Source organism: Lontra canadensis, unplaced genomic scaffold, assembly GCF_010015895.1.
Source record: "Lontra canadensis isolate GAN:19392208 unplaced genomic scaffold, GSC_riverotter_1.0 scaffold10, whole genome shotgun sequence".
Taxonomy (NCBI): domain Eukaryota; kingdom Metazoa; phylum Chordata; class Mammalia; order Carnivora; family Mustelidae; genus Lontra; species Lontra canadensis.
Window position 1 is genome coordinate 27,790,123 of NW_022631004.1, and position 13,435 is coordinate 27,803,557.

A 13,435-nucleotide genomic window follows, 5' to 3' on the forward strand; every position below is an offset into this window, starting at 1 on the left:
AGACACCAAGGCTCCACTCTGGATCTAGTGAAGCAGAAATTATGGGGATAAAACATAAGCAACCTGTATTTTTTATCAAACTCCCCAGATGATTTTGATGCAAGCCATAAAATTTGAGAACCACGGTCTTTTATTACATGACTAAGAGAGGTCACTGGCTCTCTCTTGACTTTTTTCTCACTATGTTCCAATCTTGTTTTTTCAGAAGGATAAGCTAAATATTATCCTTGCAATTCCCACATGTTCCTCTAACCAAACTCCTTGCACTTCTGTAAGGCAAACAAGCAGGCTGCAATAACTACTTTTCAGGGTTGCCCCATACTTATATTCACTTTTGCCTGGGGGTGGGGGCGGGGAGAGGGAATACAGGCATACCTTGGAGATATTACGACAGGTCTGATTCCAGACCACTGCAATAAAGCGAGTCAAATGAGTGTTTTGGCTTCCCAGTTCACATAAGAAAGTTATGTTTCATACTACACTATCGTCCAGTAAGTGTACAATAGCATTATGTCTAAAACACAAAGTACACATCTTAACTAAAAAATATTTTGGTGCCAAAAATGCTAACCATCACCTGAGCTTTCAGGGAATTGTAATCACTGACCACAGATCACCATATTAAATATGAGAAGGCCTGAAATATCGTGAGAATTGCCAAAATGCCACACAGACATGAAACGAGCAAGTGCTATTGGAAAAATGGCACTGACATATTCGCTTAATGCAGGGTTGCCACAAACATTCAACTTGTAAAGAACGCTGGATCCATGAAGTGCAATAAAATGAGGTATGCCCATATTCTTTTAAGTTCAAAACCAATGAGCAAGAGAAGAGGTTTCACTGTGCGGGAAAGAGAGATACAAGCGAAGACAAACCTGTAGGCTGGTCACTGTGAAGTTAGCTATCAATCGGATGACCTCAGGGTAGTTTTCCACCTTTACTAATTCTCCCAGTTGATAGTTACTCTTCAATCGGGCCAGTAGTCTGCAAAACTCATGGTAATTGTTTGGGTCTGATAAGCTCTGGTGACAGCACAGGAGGAAAATAAAATGTAAAATGTGATGCACTATACTTTCAGAATGACAATGGGGATGGCATGAGGGGAAGGGAGAATCTACTTTAACTTCTCAGCTACAGGTCCTCACTTCTAATGACACATCCGTAGAATGTTCAAAAACAATTTTTTAGAAAGTCACTTTTACAAGAGATGGTCACATCTGCTTTCTCATTTGTTCATAACAATTATCCTGTGGGATGAAATTATTAGCCTCAATTGAAAGCCTGAAATGGAGGCCCAGAAGGATCACATTACTTGCTTAAAGCTGTAAAGTTGATTAGCAACAGAAAAGGGGTACAATCGAAGATATTTCTGGTCTGTTTGCTTCCCACTGATCAAAGATCATGAAATTTTCATTTCTACCTGTCAAATTTATCATTAAGTAAGACTATACTCCTGTGGCAAAGTCATAAAAATGTTTATTTACATTATATCATCATTGCTCTAACAATTTAATTCCTAGATTAGTATTTTTATATATTTTACTCTATACTTATATGAAACACTTTGGATTTATTTGCATATTATACTTATATAGGTATATTTACTGTTTTCTTATGTAGGTATTCCTCGATAAGCATACTTTATTTTGTTCACCACCACATCCCTGGTACATAGTAGGTACTCTATGTATTTGTTGGATGAATAAATGCATTTTTAATAGTCTTTAATAAACGGTGCTAGGAAAACTGGACAGAAACATGCAAAAAAATCAAAACTGGACCACGTTCTTACACATACACAAAAATAAACTCAAAATGAATTAAAGACCTAAATGTGAGACTGAAACCATAAAACTCCTTGAAGAAAATGTAGGCAGTCATCTCCTGGACATTGTCCCAGCAACACTTCTCTGAATATGTCTCCTCAGGCAAGGCAAACAAAGGCAAAAATAAACTACTGGGACTACACCAAAATAAAAAGCTTTTGCACAGTGAAGGAAACCATCAGCAAAATGAAAAGACAACCTACTGAATGGGAGAAGATACCTGTATATGACATATCTTATAAGGGGTTAGGATCCAAAATATATAAACAACTCAACACCAAAAAACAATCTGGTTAAAAAATGGGTAGAGGTTCGGCTCAGGTCATGATCCCAGGGTCCTGGGATCGAGCCCCACACAGGGCTCTCTGCTCAGCGGGGAGCCTGCTTCTTCCTCTCTCTCTCTGCCTGCCTCTCTGCCTACTTGTGATCTCTGTCAAATAAATAAATAAAATATTTTTTAAAAAATGGGCAGAGGATCTGAAGAGACATTTTTCTGAAGACATACAGATAGCCAACAGACACATGAAAACATGCTCAACATCACTCATCATTAAACCACAATGAGATATCACCTTACACTTGTCAGAAAAAGACAAGAAGTCCTGGGGCACCTGGCTGGCTCAATCATTAGAGCATGTTACTCTTTTTTTTTTTTTTTTTTTTTAAGAGCATGTACCCTTGATCCCAGGGTTGTGAGTTCGAACCCCACACTGGGTGTACAGCTTACTTAAAAGAACAGAACAAAACAAAAACAAAAAAGACCAACCCACGCCCCCAAAACCCTACAAACTTGACTTCAAAAGACAAGAAAGAACAAGCGTTGGTGAGGATGTGGAGAAAAATGAACTCTCATGCACTGTTGGTGGGAATACGAACTGATAGAGCCACTGTGGAAAACAGTATGGAGGGTCCTCAAAAAATTAAAAATAAAAATACCGTGTGATCCACTACTGTAATTCCACTACTGGGTAACTACTCAAGGAAAACAAAAACACTAATCTGAAAAGATACATGCAACCCTGTATGTATGCGGCATTATTTACAATAACCAAGATATGGAAGCAACCTAAGTGTACACTGATAGATGAATGGATAAAGAAGTGGTTTATATATATGCACCATATATATATACACATACACACACATATATATACACATACACATACATATACATATACATACAATGTAGTACATTGCTCAACCATAAAAAAGACTCACATCTTGCCATTTGCGACAATGTGGATGGACCTAGAGGGTGCTATGTAAGTCAAAGTGAACTAAATGAGTCAAATGGAAGACAAATACCAGAGGATTTCACTTATATATAGACTCTAAAAAAAATAAAACAAATGAACAAATAAACAAAAAAAGCAGAGACAGACTCATAAATACAGAGAACAAACTGAGGGTAGCCAGAGGGGAAGCAATGGGCAGGATGGCCAAAAACGGATGAAGGGGAGTGGGAGCCACAGGCTTTCAATTATGGAGTGAAGAAGTCATGAGGAGAAAAGGTACAGCACAGGGAATACAGTCAATGGTACTATAATAGCGTTGTGTGGTGACAGATGGTAGCCACACTTGCAGTGGGCATAACACAATGTACAGAGTTCTTTCACTATGTTGTATATCTGAAACTAACGTACATTCTCAGTCAACTATACTTCGGTTAAAAAAAAAGAATTATTAAAAAGAAGGACAGAACTGAGTATATATAAAAACAAAATGCTTGTATGGTATTTCCTAGTCTAGTAGAGAAGTGGCACTTTAAAAAAAAGTAGGTGTTGGCTGAATCTCTGGAAATGAAAAACACAAAAAGGGCAATTGAGTTATGCAATGAATACCAGATGGGCAGTATCTCCTTTCCCACCTAAAAGCAGACCTACACCTTGGGTAAATAATGTATATTAAAAAAAAAAAAAAAAAAAAAAAAAAAATGGAAACAGAAACAAAAAGCAAACTCTAGATTCTTAATTTCTTGGGGGAAAAATGACCAGCTGTCTCAATTTCCTGTGTCCAAGTGGTCTTTCCCCTAACTCCTGCATTCCCGAGGCTAGAGGATAAAAATTTCTCATTTGGGTAAACATTTTTAAGAATCTGCCTACAGGACACCTGGGTGGCTCCATCGGTTAAGCCGCTCAGGTCATGATGCCAGGGTCCTGGGATCAAGTCCCGCATCGGGCTCTGTGCTCGGCAGGGAGCCTGCTTCTCCCTCTGCCTGCCACTTCCCCTGCTTGTACTCTCTCTTTGATAAATAAAATCTTAAAAGAAAAAAATCTGCCGACAGATACAGACTCATTTAAACCTTCTGAGAATGACACACTGAAGTGTTCTCTAGGATTTCTGCTAAGTGTGGCTTCTAGATGGTAGTTCCTTCTGATTCAACAGAGAGGCATATACTAATTACACACATCCACACACAACATATATTTAAATATGTATTAAATAGTAAATTCTCAAAAATCTTACCTGTGGGTTTTCCAGTATTCGCTTAACACCATCAACAAGATGTGAGAGAAACTTGGCCCTCTCTGCATTGTTGAACAGGGATCTTCTGACTGAGGCAATCTGTACTAAGCAGGATAGTACCTAAAAACAGGCACAACCAAACACAACTGATTAAAAAGATGATACGGCTACTCCATATTATCTTTTCCCTTCTTCCCCTCCTAGAATATTCTTCTTTACATATGATATTAACTGTTCTTTCAACCTCCCTACTTTTACCATGATATAGAAAGATCAAGAAGGGTACAGCTGAGGATACTGGAAACAGCTTTATTAAAAGAAAAAAAAGATCATTAGATCCAAGTTACCATAACAACTAGTTAAATTCAGTCTGGAAATTCACTTAGGTATTATTCTTTGACCACCCAATGGCTTCTTTGATTCTTTTAAGATATGTATTTAAGGCTTGGAAATACCATATAATTTGTAGGTTAAGAAAGCTTTAGGTTTCGTTTTCTCTGCTTCACTAAGACTTTTGGCTAATCAGGTTTTGCCATAATGAAATAACCAAGCTAGTCTACGGCCATACCACCCTGAACGCGCCCGATCTCGTCTGATCTCGGAAGCTAAGCAGGGTCGGGCCTGGTTAGTACTTGGATGGGAAACCAAGCTAGATCTGTGTCCTGAAAAGAACAGGCTTTACCCTGAAAACCTTTCCCCTTTCCCCACTGTGCTAAGTATTTATACTGTCTGCCCCTCCAGATCTGTCTTCTATCGTTCTCCACACTGCTCTGTTCCCTGGGAGGCTGACTTCTTCTGTCCACTTAGAGCCAGAGCTCCCCCTCCCTCCTGCCTCCAGTAGGCTTCAACTACTGGAAAGTACTAGCACGAGATTAAGGGCAGGAAGAAAAGAGGTACCCCCTGTAGACCCCTGGCTAGGCCATGAATGGCAGTGTCCCTCCCTCTGCGCCCAGCCCTCCCCTAGGCCACAGCTTCAGTTCTTTCTAGGGTTTCCTCCCCTTGCCCCCTGGGGCTCCCCACTACTGCACACCCTAGTGGGTATACCTCATCTCACCACCCCTTGCTGGATTCCCTTAGTGTTGCCCACATCTTTACTAATAGTCTTTTCATGAACTACCTCTCCAGTGAGCTACCTTTTCCTGAAGTAAACTTAACGATACAAACAACACTGAATTCACATTTCTACTAAAGGTAAGGTCTACATTTGGAAAAGTACCGTAATAACCAGGAAAACAGCCTACTGTAGAAACACTGTGTAAAACACCCATTACTTTACTGTCTTATCTGTGTGTTTTGTACGTTAGCAATTTACATGAAATAATCTGACATACCAGGCCAATGTCTTTCAGGACCTGGATGAATTTTGAAATTTGATGAGGTTAATTACTGCTTTAAAGGAGAAAAATGCATCATTTCCAAAAGCTCTGTAATGTTATCCAGGATGGTATACAAATTTGCCTTCTCCTCACAGCTTCCATTTATCACTTATGTAACATGTGCCTGAAGGACTTTCAAAAATTTTCTTGGGCAGGATAATCTTCAGTTAGACAATACAAGCTGAATCCCGTCCCCCAACCCCTCCAACACATACACTCTAGCTTGTGGCTCTCTAAGGTACAGTATAAAGTCAGATTCAAGATGAGACAGAAGAGCTTGGCATTTGCAGCAATTTGTCACTAGACAGGAATAATTTAAAGAGAATTAAATTAAGACTTCACTACGAGAACCTTCAAGCTACAAGCTTTACCACAAAAGGCTAAATAACTAACCCTAGCATTTGTATGCTTCACTTGGGATGATTTTGTACAATAGAATGAACGAGCGTAAGGCTCATTCATCATTGCTACTTTTTGGATGTAGGTGGGGCTTTAGAAACTGTGGTCCTGACTCACCAGAGGTGAAAATGAAGGAGGGATGGAATGATACAGGTCAAAAAACAGCTGCAGAGTTGAAGAATCTAAGAACGCTGAAAAAAGACAAAGGAACCGTTACTGAGTACGTCGCTTGTTGCTAGTGACACACTTACAGCACTATGTACTGGGGGCACCTCCTCTCACAGGGTTCCTTTCAAGGGATAAGAGGGGCTCTGGGTTTTTTCCTGTTTTGTTTTTGTTTTTGTTTTGTTTTTTAAAGCACTAGGTTTTAGCTCCTCTAAAGAACAGATTCATTCCTATGACCCTCAGAGAACTTAAGACAATCAGGGCTATGTTCAAAGCAAGAAGTTTGATTCTGAAAAACATAAAAAAAGCATAAGCACAAGTTCTTTTCTTTGGTTTCGTGTTTAAACCTAGAAATGACCTCAAATGAGTAAGGAATCCTTAGGTGATGAATGTGAGAAGGTCAAACTCACATCTGTTAGTAACCCAGTAATTAAGTCCTCCCCAAGCTAGGAACCCCAAGTAAGTTTCCTCCAACACCCTCTTCCTCACTGTATCAAGGTAGATGCTGCCTTTCTAAGTTTTCTCTAAAAGCAAGCAAGGGATCTCCAGGGGTTCCTCAGACCATCCGGCAGACACGATGTGGGGCTGAGCAGCAGTGTGTTTCCGGTGATGCAGTACTCCTACCTGATCTCCAGCTGGTGGGAATCTGTACTGTGCACAGGTCATCTGAGGACTCATCAGTAGAAGTGCCAATGAAATCAAAGTTTAGGCAGTTATGAGTGAGTTTGAGCAGTTGCATGAGTAAGCCATGCTGACTTTCATCATTCAAGTTTAGATTCTTTCCTGAAGCCTGTAAAAATTACCACATAATGAGCCCCAAACAATCACTCCTCTCTTCCAAGCTTGCTGCCAGACTCCTGAGAAGGCTGTTAAGCCAGAAGAGGAGGGCAGTATTTCAACTCAATGAAGTGATGTTTCCCCTACAAAAAGGGCTGCACTTCTGTCACCTTAATGTCATTGTGAAAATCCTAGCTGCTTATTTACTATAAAAACACGAAACTGGTATTTAAAGAAATCCCCCTTTTGACACGTATGTTTTACATGTTGTAGACATAGTGGCCACAGGGGATTCTGAAGCCATATGGTATGGGTGGTTACTCCATTTGCTGTGAGATCCTGGTTATTTCTAGATGGGGCTGGAGACCTCAGTGACTAGGTGGCTAATGGTTTTGATGGTATCAGCCAGGAGGAGTCAATCCTCAGTTTTCTCAAAAGCTTTCCCCCCTCAGGGGGTATAATAGCTATTGCCAGGTAGCTTGCCCAACCCGAGGATTGTTTGGGAATTTTGAGGTAGAACTACGTAATTGAGAGAAAAGATGAACATCATTAACGGGGACAACACAAAGAATCTAAACTTGTTTCTAAAACTCACAACATAATGGAAAATGAGATTAAGAACAAAAAAAACGCACAAAACCCCAAACCAAACAACCCAAAATGAACAAACAGCCAGACGCTAACCCCATTTAGCTTTCTACGGGGAGGTCCCTAAAGACTGTTATAAACGTGTAGAACTCACAGGTGAGCATTTCTTTCCTAGTTCAACTCATTCATAAATGAACTTGAACATCCATTTTCCATTTTAAAACAGGTAACTTCCTTATGTGGTAACTGTCTACCCCTTCAGGTTATGAAATCTAAATGGATGTTAAAAATTCAAAATCTACTTTTCCTTACAGATGCTACTTGTTTATCTGCCGCCTGTAACTCAGCAGGGGGCAGGGGAGCCGGCCTGTTTCAGTATGCTAACAATGCAGTCAGAACCTGCTTTTAGAGCTCTAAGAATCCAAACACCATAAAGCTAACATGCTTTTATTCCATGCAGGAAGATTTTATGTGGGTATAAAAAAGTAAACAACAAAATCCCAAACTTTGTGCTAAACCAGATTCCTTGGGATACGTGTTCACTTACTGCACTTTGCTTAAGGGAAGAGCTCTGAAATAAGGCAAGCGCAATCCCCTCTAGAGTCAGTGGTCACTGTGGCACTTTCTTCCATATCTTGGAGACCGGCGTCGTGTGAGAGATGGTAATGGTTAGAATTGCACCAACTCTCAAGGGGTGAGCTTAGAGCTGACCTTTAACAGGTCCCAACTCATTCTCATCCTTTCAAAGGGGACTGGGAAGCAGGATCCAACCTACAATCTCACCTGTTTTAGTAAATTGCAGGAAAGTGTGAAGATATCAAATAACGATGAATCTCGGAAAGAAGAGGCTATTTTTCTGTGCTTGGTTAAAGGATGTGTGGTGTCAGCCTGCGCAAAAAGATAAACCAATTCAAGTTTTAGAATTAATTGCAAAAAAAAAATTTTCATACAGACATCAAGTAAACTAGGATTTCCAATAAAACCAACTTACACACAAAATACCTTTTTAATGTTTAAATCACTGTTAACTCACGTATAATGAGAGGATGCAAAGGACAGTAAGCTGCTAACAGCTAGCCAGGATGGGTCTATAACTTACAGACGGAAGACAGAAAGATGGATGAGCATCTTTTAATTTCCTCCACATTTAGGGAGGTAAAATTTAACCAACTGCTGGCAGATACTGTTAATAATTTCTAGCATACTGTATTGTGGCTTAGTCTCAGAAACAGATAGTGGTAAGGCTTGGTAAACAATCCACCTGAGGCTAAAGTCACCACAGAATTTCCAAAGCAGTCATTAACTGACAGCCATGAACTTAGGATGACTGACAATAGCCCATGACACTCTCTGCTTTTCTAACCTATTTTAACACATAGTCTCTATTCTAGACGTGAGCACTTAATTGAAGGGCAGCATCAGTCTCTCACTGTTTCCTCTGTTCCTCTCTCTTCAGCCAAATGTTAAAGGTTTTTATGGTTAAGAACTCTGTTTTTTACTTCTTTAGTATGTATGCCTTCTATTCCTGACACACAGGCACTTCAGTAAGCAGAATAAAGGGATTTCAAGGTTACCAAGGGAATTTTTAGTCCAACCACCTCCTGTAAACTTAAATCTCTTCTATTCTATATACCAATCAGTTCATTCAGGAGGGGGCTCATCTGCTGTTGACACGTTAAAGAATAATGCAGCAAGATTTCTGACAATCAAGTTATGGACTCCCCTTGATTTTTCCTTTTTTTTAAAGCTTTATTGACTTAAGTAATCTCTACACCCAATGTGGGGCTCGAACTCATAACCCCGTGATCAAGAGTCCCGTGCTCCTCTGAGCCAGCCAGGTACCCCTCCTCTTGATTTTATTTCTAAGTTCAGATAGGGCTGGTAACAGAAATACGCTTTCTGATTTAAATCTGACAACCCAAAAAAGAAGAGAAAACTAAGTTTTGCAGAGGTTCAAAATAGCCCCCAATTCTAGCTTCAGTGTCACTGTGTTATCACAAATGTCTTGGATAATATGACATTGCCAGCTTATAGACCATATTCCATATGTAATCGGTTATGCTGATGATAACGTACATTACACACATTTTTACTGTTCCATTAAGAAAGACAAAATTCTGAAGTTTTAAAATATATCAATATTGGTGTACTATGCGGGGCCAAGCTTCCACAAGGAGAACATTAACCCCACAATCTCTGTCCTCAGTTAATACGTGCTCTCGTATTACAAAGGTAACAGCGGCTCAGTAAGAAGTTACTTGTTAAGAGCAAAGGCTCTGGAATAAGATGATGCGGGTTCAAATTCAGATATTGTTGCCTGCGGGCTGTGATACCTTAGGCGAATTATTGACCCTTATGTGCTTCAGCTTCCTCATCTAGAAAATGGGACAGCCACAGAACCTACCTCCCAGGACCAAGGTGAGAATAAAATTAGCTGCTCCCAGTAAAGTGCTCAGAACAGCGCCTGCTGCATAGCAGTCACTCCGTTATTATTCTGGTAATTACCATAGTGGGGATCGCATGTGACAGAGAACAAAGTATGGACTCCAGAGTTTAGATAGCTAGAAGCCGATGCGCTTAGAACAGCACTACTTCACGGTTAAAGTTTCTCAGGGTTAATAAAAAGGTCTGTATAAATATGCGCAGCAGCAACAGTGATGCGAAGTAATTCACAGCTGGCGACTGAAGGGTGAGATGTTACAACTAATATTAACACTGGCCTATTCAATCATTACAAAATTTTAGCTGGATACAAAAGTAAATGACTAAAATAAAAAATAATAGCCACAGCAAAAGAAAGCCACTGGTGTTTCCTCTGTAGTAATCTGTGACAAGGACTACTCAAAAAGTTATTTGGTATTTAGCAGAATGTCTTAAGCATTCTAAAAAGATGACCGGAAAAGTCTTTAATAGTAGCACGTGCGAACTGAGTTTTAAATGGTTATAAATACATGGTAATTATTTAGCAGACGTTCTGTTCCACTTTTGTGATCCCCTTTTTGGATGCATTCTCTTTCATTAGCAAAGCAGTAATCTACTAAGGTTTTGACTTAGGAATGTTGCTCTCATCTCTCACAATGAACATTAATACCAGTAAGGAGAGCTGATGGGCGGATAAAATGTTCTGGAGGCAGACGGGGACCAGGATATTAAGAACGAGGTAGGCTGCACATACAGAGGAAAATCCACTGGAACTACTGTTTCAAAGGGCATTAATCACTTACCGCAAAAGCACACAACTGCCAAAAAAGATCATCCCACACATAGCAGAAAACACCAATACTAAGAAAAAATATGGCACTTACTTCAATGAGGAAGGCTGTAGCACTTACTTGATTAATTTCATTGGTTAGCTGAGATAAAATTGTGACGCCAATGATGCAGTACTCAACACTATCCTGGTAAAAACAATGTAAGGCAGAAGTTGGTGTGTGCAGCGTGACTTTGGCAATGACAGTGCAGCCATGCTTTCGAAATGGCAGAATCCTGTGTAGCTAGGGAACTGCCGAGGTAAGGCAGCATGGAATTGTATTTTAAATCTGTTGCTTTGCAGGACATGAAACGTAACTGCCCACAGAGAAAGACTGCTAAATCTGACTTCATCAAGACTGAAACCTTTTGTATTTAAAAAATAGTCATGAGCATTATACCATATCCATTATACAAAGAAAAACTGGCAAAATACATTTAAGTGACAAATGGATGCATAACGTAATTCACACAAAAAGACTACATATAACAATAAGAAAAAAAACAAAGAGCCAGATTTTTTAAAATTTAAGTAAGATATAAATGGGAAGTTCACAGAAAAAAAGACTAGTAGTAAATTAACATATGAAAATTTGTTCTGTCTCATTCCTAACTCAAATGCTGGGATACTAATTCTTTTTATTTATTAAATTGGAAAAATAAAAAAGCTGAGCTCCCAGGGTGGAGGTACAGAAGAATAGGCAGGCACTCTTTTAATTGTTGTAGGGAAACAACTTTTTTTGAGGATAATTTGGAAATATCTCTGAAAGCCCAGAATATACACATCCCTTTGATTGTATAATTCTAAGGGTAGGAATTCACCCTACAAACACACTCGGAATAATCCAAGTTTGACAGGTGTATATTATGTTAGGATATTCACCGAAGTGTTTACTCAACAGTCAAAGTACAGAACCAAACTAAATGTCCACCTACAAGACATTACTTAATTAAGTGATGGTATTTTCAGATTGGAATAGTATATGGGCATTAGAAAAAACAGTGTTTGTCTGTGCCGACATGTAAGCATGTAAAGCCAAGCAATACTAAAGGCAAAAAAGACACAGAAGAGAACGTACAAAATAATTTCATTTTGTGTGATTTCTAAAAAGTAGATCACTATGTAAGCATATACATGTTGCTTCTCACATTCCTACTACATCACATATATACATCATACCTGTAAGAACCTTGTGACGTCTGTGATTGCATTTCTGAAGACGTAGTCGTCCTTCTGACAGTCAAACCAGCCCAGTTTTGTGATTCTGGCATATAACTGAATAAGTGCTTGTGTCACAAAAGTAGCCAACTTTGGCCGAGTGGCAAGGTAGTTGAGCACATAGTTCCCTACAAAACAAAAAAATCCACGTAATAGAAAGCTCTGCCAGGGAAGGGCACACATCTTTATACCAAACATCCAAGACCCTTAAACTCTCTTAATTCTTGTTTCTGTTGTATTCCCTTAATTCTTAATGCGATTGAGAAATGGGACTTTGAATTTAAGAATAGTAGGCTTTCTAATTCAGGATGTTATACTTGTCACAATGAAGACTCGGGAGTATGGCAGCCTTTAATCCACTCCCAGATAGTTAAGTAACACACCTGCACAGAATTCAAAATCCTTAACAACATTTTTCTTAGTTATTAGTGGCCATAAAGACTGAGTGAAAGAAACCTCCTGACAACAAAAGGGATGATTTAAGACTTTATCTAGAAATAATTATAAAAGGTCCTCTTCACTTTCAAAAGCCCTAAATTTGGGGGGAAAAAACTGGATTCTACATATTTTATATGCTTACCAATTTCAGAACATTATCAAACAAGCAATGTGAATTTAACTATTACTAGCTCATCACTAAACAAACTAATTTCTTGAAAATAGATTAATTCTCTACTTACGAATATCTATGCGTTGCTCCAATGGTAGAGGGTTGTTTGTGCGTGATACAAGCTTTGTAAGGCATGTAGCTGCCAGTAACTGGGAGTAAGAGGACTGTGGAAAGACGGGGAAAAGGACTCAGAATTCAGTTTTATTGAGTTAGTCAGTCATGAGGTTTTTTATTTGGAGTTCTATGCTGAGATTCAAGAAATATTAATCAGTTCCACCATATTCAATCCTCCACATTTTAGAGGGTCTAGGAAAAATGAGTCCCACACAAAGTATATGTTCTTTGAACTGATTTCAGTTATGAACAAGGTGCAGTATGACACAAATGGCCTGATCGAACTGAATCCAGGGCAGATTTTGTATCACTTAGAGGGGGCCCATACTGGAGCGGATTGTTTTAGAAAGATATTAAGAAAACAGATCTTTAGAAGATGGATCTCTTCTTTCATTTACCAAGAAATCTTCTGTCAAAAGCCTCATTATAGTGATGTTTCAAAAAGCTTCAACTCAAAATATTGCTAAAGTGTACCATTACAAAGTTAAAAAAAAAAAAAAAAAAGCATTAGCAAGAGCCATTACATTATGCTGTAGAGTTAATCCCTGAACTGTATGTTTACATCAGCACGGCTATCAATCAGATACAGCTTTGGGGGATGTATATGCTAGTTTTAAAGTAAACTTATAATAATTATTTATGA

At 39.0% G+C, this 13,435-nt stretch overlaps 1 protein-coding gene across 2 annotated transcripts in view; it reads right to left on the reverse strand.

Moving 5' to 3' along the window:
• XPO7 (exportin 7) overlaps nucleotides 1-13,435 on the reverse strand; it is a 38,249-nt gene that overhangs the window by 22,251 nt on the left and 2,563 nt on the right. The window contains exons 3-10 of one of the 2 annotated variants that reach the window (XM_032855887.1): nucleotides 12,749-12,842; nucleotides 12,030-12,196; nucleotides 10,906-10,998; nucleotides 8,384-8,488; nucleotides 6,860-7,025; nucleotides 6,188-6,261; nucleotides 4,296-4,415; nucleotides 879-1,025 (exon numbers count right to left, since the gene is read on the reverse strand). In XM_032855887.1, the coding sequence (XP_032711778.1) occupies nucleotides 879-1,025; nucleotides 4,296-4,415; nucleotides 6,188-6,261; nucleotides 6,860-7,025; nucleotides 8,384-8,488; nucleotides 10,906-10,998; nucleotides 12,030-12,196; nucleotides 12,749-12,842 (966 nt within the window). The remainder of the gene's footprint in view (nucleotides 1-878; nucleotides 1,026-4,295; nucleotides 4,416-6,187; nucleotides 6,262-6,859; nucleotides 7,026-8,383; nucleotides 8,489-10,905; nucleotides 10,999-12,029; nucleotides 12,197-12,748; nucleotides 12,843-13,435) is intronic. The other variant, XM_032855888.1, reaches the window with a different exon arrangement.